Source organism: Cnephaeus nilssonii, assembly GCF_951640355.1.
Source record: "Cnephaeus nilssonii genome assembly, chromosome: 9".
NCBI lineage: Eukaryota > Metazoa > Chordata > Mammalia > Chiroptera > Vespertilionidae > Cnephaeus > Cnephaeus nilssonii.
Window position 1 is genome coordinate 82,764,581 of NC_137080.1, and position 13,353 is coordinate 82,777,933.

General features: G+C 40.1%; 1 protein-coding gene across 9 annotated transcripts in view; it reads right to left on the bottom strand.

Annotated features, from left to right (window-relative positions):
- The window catches only part of RUNX2 (RUNX family transcription factor 2), a gene marked incomplete at its 5' end in the record, with an annotated part of 330,125 nt that overhangs the window by 160,791 nt on the left and 155,981 nt on the right, over positions 1-13,353 (bottom strand). For 7 of the 9 annotated variants that reach the window (XR_013813975.1, XM_079780439.1, XM_079780437.1 and 4 more), the window contains one exon: positions 814-987. The exons of the other annotated variants lie outside the window; for them this stretch is intronic. Coding sequence is in view for 6 of the 7 variants with exons in the window: in XM_079780439.1 (XP_079636565.1) it covers positions 814-987 (174 nt within the window). The remainder of the gene's footprint in view (positions 1-813; positions 988-13,353) is intronic. 9 annotated transcript variants of the gene reach the window in all.

Consider the following 13,353-nt stretch of genomic DNA (forward strand, 5'->3'; position numbering starts at 1 on the left):
TTCTAGGCCACCTCTGCCAACAATAGCAACGAGATTACATGTAGACTTGCTTTTAGCTCTCAATACTTATGAGCTGCAAATTAAACTCTACGATGATTGACATTCTCTCTTGTCAGCATGACCTAAAAGAGCAGACTAGTCCTACCATAAGTGGGGCCGGGGCAAAAAAAAAAGTGGGAATCTTAATGCACTAACTGTGAATTAGTCTGTATTCAATGCTGATGGTAACTTTTAAGAATAAGGGTGAAGTAAGTAGCTTCCTAGAATGTAAAAGAGAAATGTCGCTGGAGGAACCAGAGATAAATGTGAATCAGAAGTAAATTCTGTGACAATGAGCTGCTCGTGGACCTTGCCTTAGAACCACCAGTCAAGGCTTCCTGTTAGCCCTGGGCGATTTTCAAGAAAACTTAATGAAATACTTATACATACAAGAAATTTAAGCCCAAATCTGAGACAGTAACTAATTTTCTAAGAGTGAGGGTGTGATGGTATTCCCCTGCACCACGTGGACACAATACAGAAACTTGTAACAAACATTCTCCCAGAGATTACAGTTATTACCATTCCACCAGTGTGCAGACTGACACGGCTACAGCAGAAACTTCACCCACATTTCATCCCAAAGTTAGTAAATGCTGGAATCTGCTTTTTGTTTTTTTAATTTAAAAAACAAGGTCAGTGCCTTCAAGTTGGATTCTTGAATAGTAAGCCATTTCATCGCTCCAGGAGTTTTGAAGTGAACACATCTCCTCTGTAGCCCCTCACCCCCAGCCTGCCAGAGTCTGCGCAAGTGAACCTAGGAGTCTGTCTTACCTGTAATCTGACTCTGTCCTTGTGGATTAAAAGGACTTGGTGCAGAGTTCAGGGAGGGCCGTGGGTTCTGAGGCGGGACACCTACTCTCATACTGGGATGAGGAATGCGCCCTAAATCACTGAGGCGGTCAGAGAACAAACTAGGTTTAGAGTCATCAAGCTTCTGTCTGTGCCCTGGAAACAGCAAATCATAAAATAAAAGCATATTAATGAGCTGAACAATTGACCATGCTAAATAGATATGTGAACATACATACTGAGGGTTTAAGCCAAGGAATTCGCAATACTGGTACTCATAATGGAGTGTCTACTAGTATATACAGCCTTCCATTTCAAATTGCTTTATCAGCATCATCTGGTGGCAAGCATTCCTAGTTCTGTTCTACAGTGGAGAGCTGAGGTCCCAGAGGGTGACTCTGAGTCAAGCATCAGAGCAAGGCCAGGACACTGGAGCTCACGAGGGACTCTCTGGATACCTCCTCTAGCCCTTCAGTGAGGATGGGGAAGGTGAACATGCTCTGGGGTGTGTCCTCTTGTTTCGTGAAGGACAAGACCTCCCTGCAAGTTCAAAGAGGCTGTGCTGTGACACCTACTATCCCAAAGTTGGGGCAGAAACAGAGACACACACATTTGTCAAAGGGAAATTTCCATGATGACTATAGAGACTTTTTCTTTTTTCTGTTACAATTATTACCTTACTGAGACTCTTTTCTGAAAAATTGAAACTCAATCCTAGAACCCCTTTAAGGGGAAAAACATAGAAATAGAAACAAGGAAACTCAAACTCTCAAGAGAAACCTGGATATTTTGTGAGATGTCAAAGCCTGAAAGCATGTAATGACTTGTGTTAAATCACAGCTTCTTTTATTTTAAATCTAGAACTGTGGCTTTGTAAAAGATTGAAAAATATCCTTTGGGTTACCATGTGAATGAGATAATCCATTATTTAAAAAATAAAAAATTTTCTCTCTCTTCTAGTTTATTCAACTCTAAAATCCAAGGAAATCCTAAAATATTGGAAATATACAAATTAAAAGATAACTAAGGTTCTAAGACTTCTTTAAAAAGACATCAAATCATACTTAGTAAAGAGTACAGTATTGTCTTGCTGCCACATTAATAAAGTGTAGATCTGTACAGTGATGCTGTGGTGAACAAGTACAATAATGCCTAATACATAAATAGAAATATACTGTGGCTTCTTCCTTCCATATACCAGTGAGGCCCTAGCATGTTGCCCCAACATTTTAGTAAAATGTTAAGTAATTAAAGCTGATTTAAAGAGCCATTAAGAAGACTGGAATAAGTCTTTGCCCTTTGATTAAGGGAATGAAGATTAATATCCATAAAAGAAAAAAAAAAACCTTGAAGGAGGATTATTAAGGACCTTCAAGAACAGGAAGGTATATTCTATGGGCAGCAAGAACAACTCATCTTCCACTTAGTACAGGACAAGAGGAATGTATCAGGATAGGGTTAAGTTGAACATTAGAATTTCCCAACTATAAGCTGTCTTCATAAGACAAATTCCTTATTTTATTTGCCCCAAAATGTATTTTCCTGTCTCCTTTTTCATTGCCTACCCAGCCCAAAGAAAACAGACAGGAAGCCAAGGCTTGGTAATATGAGTGTAGCTGTCTCCACAGCCAAACATGTTCCAACTAGACCCATTAACTGAAATGCACCCACCACCCTATTTCCTGCCAGTGCAAGTTTGGGGCATCTGCTATAACAGAGGGACTAAGACTAGGAGAAAAATGATCAGAAAAAAACTAGGGAAACTACCCTTTGGGTTACCATGTGAATGTGAGAATTCACATTGTTTGTTGATGGTTGTTTTCCCCGCCATTTATGACTTTTTATCCAGCTTACAAATAGATTTTAGAACTCTGAAGAGCCTTTAGAGATTACCCCAAACTGCTCCTAGACCCTGGCAAGTAAGGTATTCATAGATGAAGTGACTGAGCCCTACAGAGGGAAAACAACTACCCTATGGTCCTCAGATACTGACTAGCGAGTCCTGGACTAGGGTACGGTTCTTGTCTTGGTTGACTAAGTTTTCCACTCATCACGTGGCTCTACCAATGTTGGCATTCTAGTTTTTTTTCTTCCCTTCCTCTTCCAGCTGCTGTGGAGGACTGAAAAATATCCAGATCTGCAGAGTGAGACACCTAAGAACTAAGCCCTGTGAAGTGTCAAGGCTGGTTTTCAAAGCAAGTAGAAGCAGCAGCAAGGATTCAATTACAAAGTTAATAGCGCACCCATTACCCTAAACAAACTTCCATCAATACATCTTGCTGTGTCTAACCAGCTTCACGATTAGGGAATTATATAGGACTTGTCACAGTTAAGTCTGTGGATTCTGTTCCTCACACACATACAAAAAAAGTATTGGTGTGGTGTTGATACAGCTGTAAACATTAACAAGAAAGCTTATGGAATTGTCCCTGGAAGTTATTTTTTTTAATAGGCCATATTTTTGGAATGGCAGATTCCCCGAGGGCTAAGGGGAGGGCTACATGATCTTGCCTGGCTCCTTTATACAGTGGGACTTTATGTGGGCCATGGGTCACAAGAAAATTTAATAAGCTTTGCCTCTGCTTTCTACAGCCTTTTCATTGGGTTTTCATGGAGACTGTATGAGATTTGAGCTCAGTGTATATGGATGTGTGAGCACACTTTTATTTTCTCTTAGCCTAGTGCTTCAGGGGAGTAAGTGGAAGTCAGACAAAAATAAAGGACTTGAGAAGCACTTACAAGTGTGAAAAATTTAAGAGCAGGTGAAATTTTAAAAGCCTCAATGACCTTCTGGAAATTATCTTTGAAGGCGAGCTACCAAATATCTACAGACACCCTAGAGTAACCCAGGGGCCATCTATCTGTGGCTGCATATATACAGAAAACACACGTTTTTTTCCCCTTGTATACGTTTGCCCCTGCACAGCCACCACCACAACCACAACAAATTCTTACAGTACAATGAAGAACAAAAGCTGAACAGATTCTCTGTCTCTCAAGCGTGACAAATACCCACCACCACTACACCACATCTGGGTATCACTTGAACGACTGGCTGAGAGAAGATGTACTTAAACCCTCAGCACCCAAGCAATGCGCTCATAAATGGAGGACACGGAAGACAGAGGGCACACTGACTGTAATCAGGGACAGGTGCTCTGCCATGGTGTAAGGAGAACTTAATCTCAACCACACAGCCAAAGACTGGATCTTCCAAGCAGGATAAAGGTATAAAGAATAGAAAACTCTTTAAAAGCTCAGTCCTAGATCCTCTTCTATAGGATCTTCTCTACTTTCTTCCTTGATCAGTGGCTCTTCCACCCTAACTGAGTATGAAAACTCTCTAGGGAGCTTTGAAAATATGAGTGTCCAGGCCCCGCATCAGCTCAATTAAATCAGAATCTCTGGGAATGAGTCCAGTGGACAGCTGAGGTAGAGAACCATTGCCCACTATGATCTCAGTCCTGCGCACTCAATGTACTTATTCACGCCAATGACTCCCCATTTCTGGGGTGAGCCCTGACTTCTGCCCCAAGTTCCAGGTTTGTGTATCTCACGGCCTACTTGACTCTCCCCTGGGATGTCTCAAAGGTATCTTAAATACAGTATATTTAAGATAAAATTATTTATTCTTCTATCAAAAAAAACAACAACAACCTCAGTTTCTCCCTAAGAGTCCCCCCATCTCAATAAAAGTGGCACCAGCCATTCGGTCGATTATCCCTCACTCCCACATTCAATCCATTACCGAGTCTTGTCATTTCCATCTTGAGAGCATTTCTCAAATCTCTCATTTCCAACGGTACCACCCTAGTCCAGGAACCCATTATCTCACGCTGGTTATCTGACACTGTCTCCTTTTCGTCTCTTATTCTAAAACCTTTCCATATTCCTGAAATGCTCTCCCCTGATTCTTTGTATAATCCTCTCCTCATCCCTTAGGCCTCAGGGTGAACACCACCTCCTCTGAGAGGTCTTGCCAGCCTACTACACCCAGAGTATATTTCCTCACTCTCAAACACATCCTCTGTTTATTTCCTTAAGGCTGTTACCACCACCTGTAATTAGCCTGTGTATTTATTTGTCTCCCCTGCATGACTGTAAGTCCATGAGAATGAGTGCTCTGTCTTGTTTACCACTGTATCCTCCAACAGTTCAGTGCCTGCACATACAGTAGGTACTCAATATTTATGTAATAAATGGATGAATAAATATTTTCCTCTTTTAGATGAATGTCTTGGTTGAGAGAAAACATTTTGGCCCAGAATCTCATATTACAACACTATCTTTCCCCAAAAAAACTCTTCTCTTCTTATTTGGCAATCTAGTGGGTCCAGTGAGCAAAGCCATTCTTTAGAGAAAGGCCTTTATTAGTGCTTCCTAAGAAATTTCCCTGAAAGACATTCAAGTGAAAGCTTACTTATGTTCTTTCTGAAAAAGTCCCATTTGCTCTCTCAGTAATTCTTAAGCATTGTTGCAAGTCATTTTGAACCATAGGGATAAAAAAGACAACAGAAATAATTTAGACTCTAAATTTTAGAGCAATGTACTTCTTTTATGGATGAGGACCCTGAGTCCCTGACAGGGGAGGTGACTTACCCAAAGTCACATATTTAATGGCAGGATCAGAACTCAGGTTTTCTGGGTGTTGGTCTAGCACTCTTCCCTCCCATTGCCAACAAGTTTATTTTAGATTCTAACCATGCAGTCTCAGTCATTCAGGGGAGAGCATGATCAAAAGAATTTAAAATGGAAAAAAAAGTTTTCAGAACAAATGTTTCTCAAAAAAGTTGAGTGTGTTTGACTGAATGTTACTTTTGTTGCAATAAATCCAGGGGCACAAGAAGAAAGCATGATCAAAAAGGTCACAGCATTCACATATCCTTAGAGCAAAGACCTGTGAGGGACTGCTAAGCCACGAAGCTAAAGTCCATCTAATTGTTCCATTCCTCCCCACCCAGCTCTTTAGTCCAAGGGCAACTACCTCACAGTGTAAGTTAGTAATACTGCCATTAGAGCGTCCATGTAAAAATATCACACATCTGAAACTGGTATGTGAAAACTGTGATATGTGAACTATGAAAATAAACTTGCCGCTGAATGTGACCCAATTTGCTCATTTTTGTAAAAGTTGATTGAGAACAACTTCACAACTTTGGAGACCTAGGTAGGTCCCCAGCCAGAACCTCACAATGTCACACCCTATGCACTACATTCACAACAGGATGCTCTACACCAGTCACGGCTCTCCTCCTGACAGATGCCCGAAGGCACATACAAAAGAGTGCACCTCTTTCTTTCTCTTTTTTGTTTTTTTGCCACTGGGCTTTCTTTTTTTGACTGAATATATTGGGGTGACACTGGTCAGTAGGGTCATATAAGTTTCAAGTGTACATTTCTAGGATACGTGATCTATACATTTCATTGTGTCCCCACCACCCAAAGTCAAATCACCTTCCATCACCATATACTAGTATTTGGCCCCTTTACCCTTTGCTAACTCCCCACCCCCTTCAACCACCATCTTGTTGTCTGTGTTGATTAGTTTCAGTTTTACATCCACGTATGAATGCCTTTCAAAAATAAGGCACTTTTTATGCAGATTTGAAAAGACCCTCTACCATTAAACCTCATCAGGGCAATGTTCACAGCCAGTCCACCCACATGTGGCACAGCAGGGTCACTCTGTTAATCACTAGGGCATGCTGTTTAGCAGCTGATCTTTTTACAGTAGTATTTTAAATGAATTTAAACACGTGTTTTTACTAGGTCCCTACTTTTATCCTGGGTATCATGAAGATACTTTTTTTAAAAAATAAAATGAAGTGAAAAGGCAGATCTGCAATAGAGCATCAATCAGGAATCAGTACATGCTCATACGCAGGTCAGCTGATCCAGCTAGAGTACTGAGCATCTACCACATGCAGGTCTCACTAGGCACTGTAAGAAAATATATGATAATGTCCTTACCCTCAAGCAGTTCACAATCTGGTAGAGAAGAAAGGCAAGCAATTAAATATAACTAAAAAAGACTATTGTGAGTGCAAACACTAAACTGCTATAGTTTGGGGATCAACTGAGTAAATATAACTACTTCAGAATATTAAGGAAATGGTGCTTCGGTGATTATGTAAAAAATATGCCCTTATTTTTTTAGAAGGGCTGATATGCTTAGTGTTAAGTGTCATGATGTCTAGCATTTGCTTTAAAATATTTCTGCATAATAACCAATACAGCAAATACGGCAAAATGTTATTAATTATAAAGTATGGTGAGCATATGCAGTTTATTTAAATATAATCTCTTAATGTATGTTTGAAATTTTTATCACAAAAAATTAAAATTAATAAAGTGTTATCTATAGGAAGAACAGGGGCAACTGATGTCAACTAAAAGAGGAGACCTTCACTAATAGGATCACCCTGTCTTCTAAGGCTGAGTAGGATTTTGATAAGCAGAGAAGGAAGGAGAAAAGCTAGCTAGAGGCCAAGTGACAGAAACATGATAATAAATATCTTGTGAGTCAAGATGGTGCTAAACAGAAACGTAACATTAATCTAAACAGAGGCATACTATTGTATTTATTTGGTTTTGTTTATTCACTTATTTTGGGGTTTTTTTAGATTCCACATATAAGTGAAGTCATACGTTATTTATCTTTCTCTGTCTGAATTAATTCACTCAGCACAATACTTTCCAGTCCACCCAGGTTGTTACAAATGGCAAGATTTTATTCTTTATTATTGCTGAGCAATATTCCATTTTATGTATCTCACATCTTCTTTATCCGTTCATCTACTGATGAACATCTAGGTTAATTCCATATCTTGACTATTGTAAATAACGCTGCAGTGAATACAGAAGTGCATATAACTTCTCCAATTAGTCTTTTTGTTTTCTGCAGATAAATACCCAGAAGTGGAAATGCTGTGTCATATGGCAGCTCTATTTTTTTAATTTTTTGAGGAATCTCCATACCATTTTTCATAGTGGCTGCATAAATTTACTGATTAATCTAAAGAGATTCTCAAATCAGTTGATACCTTTAGTTTTACAACTACATTAATTCTTTTAAATTATGCAATATATATGGGAAACATGCTTTTAAGACAGATCTTTTCATTCCCAGGCCAATAACACTTTGCTTTGGCAACCCATGCACTCCTCTGCCATGAATTTGGGCTTCCCTGGAGGAGAGAGGTGACCAGGGAGACATTAGCTAATTTTGCTGTCAGCAAGTATGTGACAGAATGAAATCTGGTCCAACACTCCGAGGCTCAGCCACAGGATATAACCATTTAAGAATGTTGTGACAATAATCCTTGGAGTAAAAAGGAAGAGAGGAAAGGCCTTGCATCCGAATGACCATTTTCCAGAGTAAATTGGTAATACAGAAACAGAGCTGCCTATTCCACAGCAGTTCGGGGGGTCGGGGAGACGACGCCTTCAGTTCTAATCTCTCTACCCTGGAAGTGGGACATAAAGGAGAGTTTGCAGGGAGGGATTAGGGACTAGGTTGACTAATTTTAAAGCCATAATTCAATTCCAAATGAAATGACTTGGGATCCTACTACAAAGGAGGAACCTTAGTATATCTTAGAGAGTTCAGTTTCAATGGTTTGCAGCAAAAGCAATATGACAAAGAAGATTACAGGCTCAAGTTCTTAGGGAAGCCATACAAACCTTGGACCCAAATAACTCACAACTACTGAGGCACTAGATTAAAAACCTTGATTTTCTGCATTCCTACGTATGTGTGAAGATGGAAATACTATTGACAAAAGTGAAACTCTTCTCTGGTTACATTTGGATGATACATTTCACTGGTGGTTTGTAAAAATCTAAAAACCCAAGACCTCCTCTCTTATAAAGCCTGTACTATTAAGTTAAGCCTTTTGCCTCTCCCTGACACACCCATACTCTCCACTACAAACAGTCCCATCAGCTTCCCCTCTCATTTCCTTATTTCCATTCATATCACCATTTCCTAGTCTCCCAGGCTCAAAACCCAGCTTAGGTGTACCTTTTCCACTTCCCTTTCCTAGACCCCATCACCCAGCGAAGCCCATTCCTAAAGTTTCTACAAGGACAGGCCCCATTCCCACTAGAACCACTCCTAACCTCTCACTGTGGCTAATACACCGGAGTAGCAGCCTGGTATATTTCAAGGGCACAGAAAGGATTTAATGGAACCCTCTGAACCTAACAAAAATGAAGGGCTAGTTTCCATACTTTTTAAAATCCTTTCAGTCCCTAAATCCTAACATTAATGTAACTTACCTTCTCAAAATCTATCAATTATGTTGCGCTGTCTATTGAATGAAACAGCCCCCGGAACCCAGCAAACAAGGGCCTGGAAAATATGGTCTCAAATGTACCCTGTCACTCTCATTTCCAATGGCTACATCTATACTGCTCCCAACCCATGTTCTACTCACACTGGGCTATCCAGAGTTCTTCAGAGCCCCTGTGGTTGCCCAGGCTGTCTTGTCTACACAGACTGCCCTCTCCCCACCACCTCCATTTGGCCAAACCCCTTCCCAGACTCAACTGAGTCATCACATTGTTCTGGTCTTCCCTGTCCCTAGGGCCTCAATGATCCCTCTGGTTTCTATCTCAGGAAGCTGAGAGCAGCTACAACTGTTTTTTGTCTACTACATGTGGTTCTACTTAAGTATAGTAAGCGTTCAGTAAGCATTAACTTACTATGAATTGAAAGTTTCTATAAAATTTCAAACCCTAATATCTTAGATTCTCCTGGACTTGACTATGAACCTCTTGAGGATGGGTGTCATGTCTTAAGTCTAGCACATAACTTAGAGCCTAGGTAATGGGAAGGCAGACAACAAATGCTTGTTGAATTGACAAATAAGAACATTGTTCAATTTAACATTATCTCTCCTTTTGTGCAGTAAAAGACAGAGAGGAAGGAGGGGGGGGGGGAAAGCCTGGTTATTGGGAAACATTTCCCACAGTAAAATTGATGAGTCTATAATCTTTGCTGGGAAAGGCTGCTGAGTCATCTTTTTTCCTAAGACTATGTTGTCTGGTTCAGGTCAAAACTATTTCTGGACTAAAATACTGAGCTAGACGAAGAAACTATCTTCATGTTTGAGGCCTCTAGCTCCTCTGAGCCACTGGAAATTAGCAGCCATGCAGTATGACGTGTGCATGGGGCCCCAGAGCTCACACAGGACAGCCTGTGAGAGGAGACAGCCCTAGAGCAATGTTAGTGTGTGGCTCAGACCGAGGACCACAGATCATAAACAAACCTCCTTCCAGGAGATTCTTCTCCGATGGCATTTCAAAAATGAACTAACAGAGCTTCTCGCTAAAGGCCCTTCTTAATATATAAACCCATTTCAAGGGAAAAAATCATAATCACTCCCACATATCTTCAAGAGCCCCTTTCAGCCCTTGAACACAGTCAGGCATGTAGAATGCAAAAGCTTAACAAGGAAGAAGAGAGGAAGAACAATTTCACCCAAGAGAGGTCTGAAGCCTTCCAGTCTCCCGGGTAAAAACATAATTATGGAAAGAAAAACATAATCTACTCAAGAGACATAATTACATAGTTAAGCCATAGACTCCATAGAAATATTCTAGGAACTCCAGTTCATAAAAAAGAAATGTTAAAAGCTGAATTTGCTTTCTTTTACTAATAAAAGGCGCCAGCTTAGATCAGTGAGTAAAAAGTTCACTCTCCCAAACTCATAGTCATTTTTAAAATACAATTAGATGCATGAGAGAGACCATTGAAGGACAGCCTCTTTCACAATTTAGGCTTCTAAAAGTTAAAGAATTCAAGATCTCTCAATACATATACAAATGAAAGAACTGGGAAATTTTAATTTGCATGTATATAAATGCAGGTTCCTTTATAACTTTTAGATTTTAGGCTGTGGCAAATCACCACAATCAAGCAAACCAAGTATCTGAAAGAAAGGACAGGGTTATCAGGCTATGCCTGTATCAGTCACACATCAGGGGAGAACTTCTACTAAACATATCTTAGAATATAATTCTTTTATTCTTGAAATAATGGACTTAAAAAAAAAAAACTTGAGACATCTGAAGAATAAACAACTCATGGGAGGTATGAAGAAAAACAGGATTAACATTTTTAAAGAAAGACCAGATGAAAGCATAATGGAAATATACCAGAGGAGATGTAACGCTTTTTGCAGACAGGGGGAAAAAGAGCTACCAGGGACCTGGCTGACTTCACTACAGGGCCTCTCCCAGGTCCTAATACAGCACTAATCTACTCTGCCTCTTTACCTCCAAATTCTCTGGCACTTTCTTACTAGTTCCAGTCCTGCTGCCCTTGACTTTTCCTGCCTGTTGTTTCCAAGGGACACTTCTTTCCCTTTTTCCTCCCATTCAAAGTAAAATTATATGAATTAGAATTTTTCAGTTGGAAGGGAAGATGGATTGCACCAGACCATGTTCCTCATTTTAGAAAAGTAACTGATGCCCAGAAAAACATCTGGTTTGAAATCATGGAAGGAGGCAGCGACACTGGAAGCCAGTCCCTTGACCTGCCTCAGCCCTCTTTTTCGTGTACCAGGCTACCATACCAGCGAGGGAGAAAGAATGTGGAGGAAAAAGAGACCTAGAAAGAACAGAATAAGGAACAGCAGAGAGGCCTAATTCCGAGGTTTGATTACATTATATCTGACATTTCTGCCTCCATTTTTATCACAATGCATCTTGTTCTCCTTTATCTATAACCCAACATCCACAACCATCTTGGGCCATCTGAATCTCCATCTCTCCCTTCAGTTTCTGGGAAATGAACAAAGATCTCTTTCTCTGTATCTACACTTTACTCCCAAAACTTAGTAACACTTGAGTGTTTTCGTTTTGGAAACATTGCCTTTGCCTTCTTTATTCTAATATAGTCACGCACACCACAGGGCTGTGTTACTAGCATTTATAGAGACCCCACTGAGAGATGTAAAGATTCTTTAATGGTCACGTTTTAAGCAATGGAAATGGTAGTTTTCACGGTTGAACAAAAAGCATCGCTGTTTATTTCCCAATAATCCAGCCAAACATGGATGGCATTATTCTTCAAAGAGTCCAGTGACAACTAGCCTACACAGTCACGCAATTCCGGGATCCTGGCTGCATTTCCTTCCCATGTGATCTTCTCTGTTTCTCTGTTATCATGGCTTTGTGCATATGTTATATGACTGTGTGTGTTTTAGGCAGAGAAAAAACACTACACAGCAGTTATAAAATTGTGCAAAGGACTCCTCTCTTGACATTTGCTGCTACAGCAGCAGCACATCATTTTCAATTTTCCCATTTCTGTAACAGGAAGAAAATGTTAAAAAGTAATAACCAAGAAAAAAGTCAGCCAGCTCCCTGGTCTTGCTGTGCTGAATGGCAGTGACGATCATACAGGAAGAAAAAAAAAGAAAAAGACAGAGGGGAAAAAAGGGGGGGAAATTTCTTGCTTAAACTGGACCTCATCCAGCTGGCAAGAAGAGGTGGTTTTCTTAACGCTTGCGAAACCTGATTACTTTCTTAAAGGAATGAAGAAGAAGGAGATGTAAACACAGCCATTAAAACAGATTTAAGGTGCTTAGTTCTAATCTAGTCTAAGGCCTCTCCAATTGTCTGCCTCTCTGCAGTTCTCTGCTTGCTAGACAGTAACAGGGCGCATGTCAGTGTCTCTGTGCAAGGAACGCTGTCAGCTGAGCTGTGGTTACCCTTTCAGGTCAGGCATGGAAGGAACAGCAGCTTAAGCAATAATGGATGGATGTCTGTTCAGCGCTGTGTCTGTCAGAAGTCTGTTTTCTGACATTAAAGGGCTATTGTGTTTATATCTACACAACAGGTCTTAAACAGATTGTTTAAACATGATTAAACAGGAGATGTCTTTGAAATAACCCTTTTAATAAAATTCAGATGGGTAAGGAACTGAAAAATGCCATCAACAGTATGTATTTTTTTAAAAGATCATTTCACTCCAAGTTGCAACGGTAACACGATATAAACTCCAAAATAAAACAGTTTACAAGTTAAACTCAAAGGATTCCTTCATATTTCAGCACCCTTTTCTGATGGAATAGCATTTATCCACCTATCCATCCACACTCCCTAATGCTGTTGCACAATTTACTATAGTCTTGATAGACAGATAATTGCTTTATTCAGCCATGTGTTATGAAGGGAGTCTATTGTGTTAATCCCGGGATTCTTATCTTCTGTGAACTCTGAATAAGGAATTGAAAACTCCACCTCTTCGTTCCAAAATTACTGGAGTTGTCTCACTTTCAGATCTGCTAAAGTGTTCCTACATTCCACTCTGTCACTAAAGGTGCCAAGTATTTTGAGTAGGATCAAGTTATTGTTATGTAAAAGGGAGTCTAAAACAGTGTTAAATGGAGTTAGAAGATAGCAAGTTTTCCCCTTTTTTTCAAGGCACAGCAGGTTAGAAAAGTGCATTCTTTTCAAACTGAAGGATGTGGGTTGGCGCTCATTTTGCAGAGTTCATCAACACCAGCTACC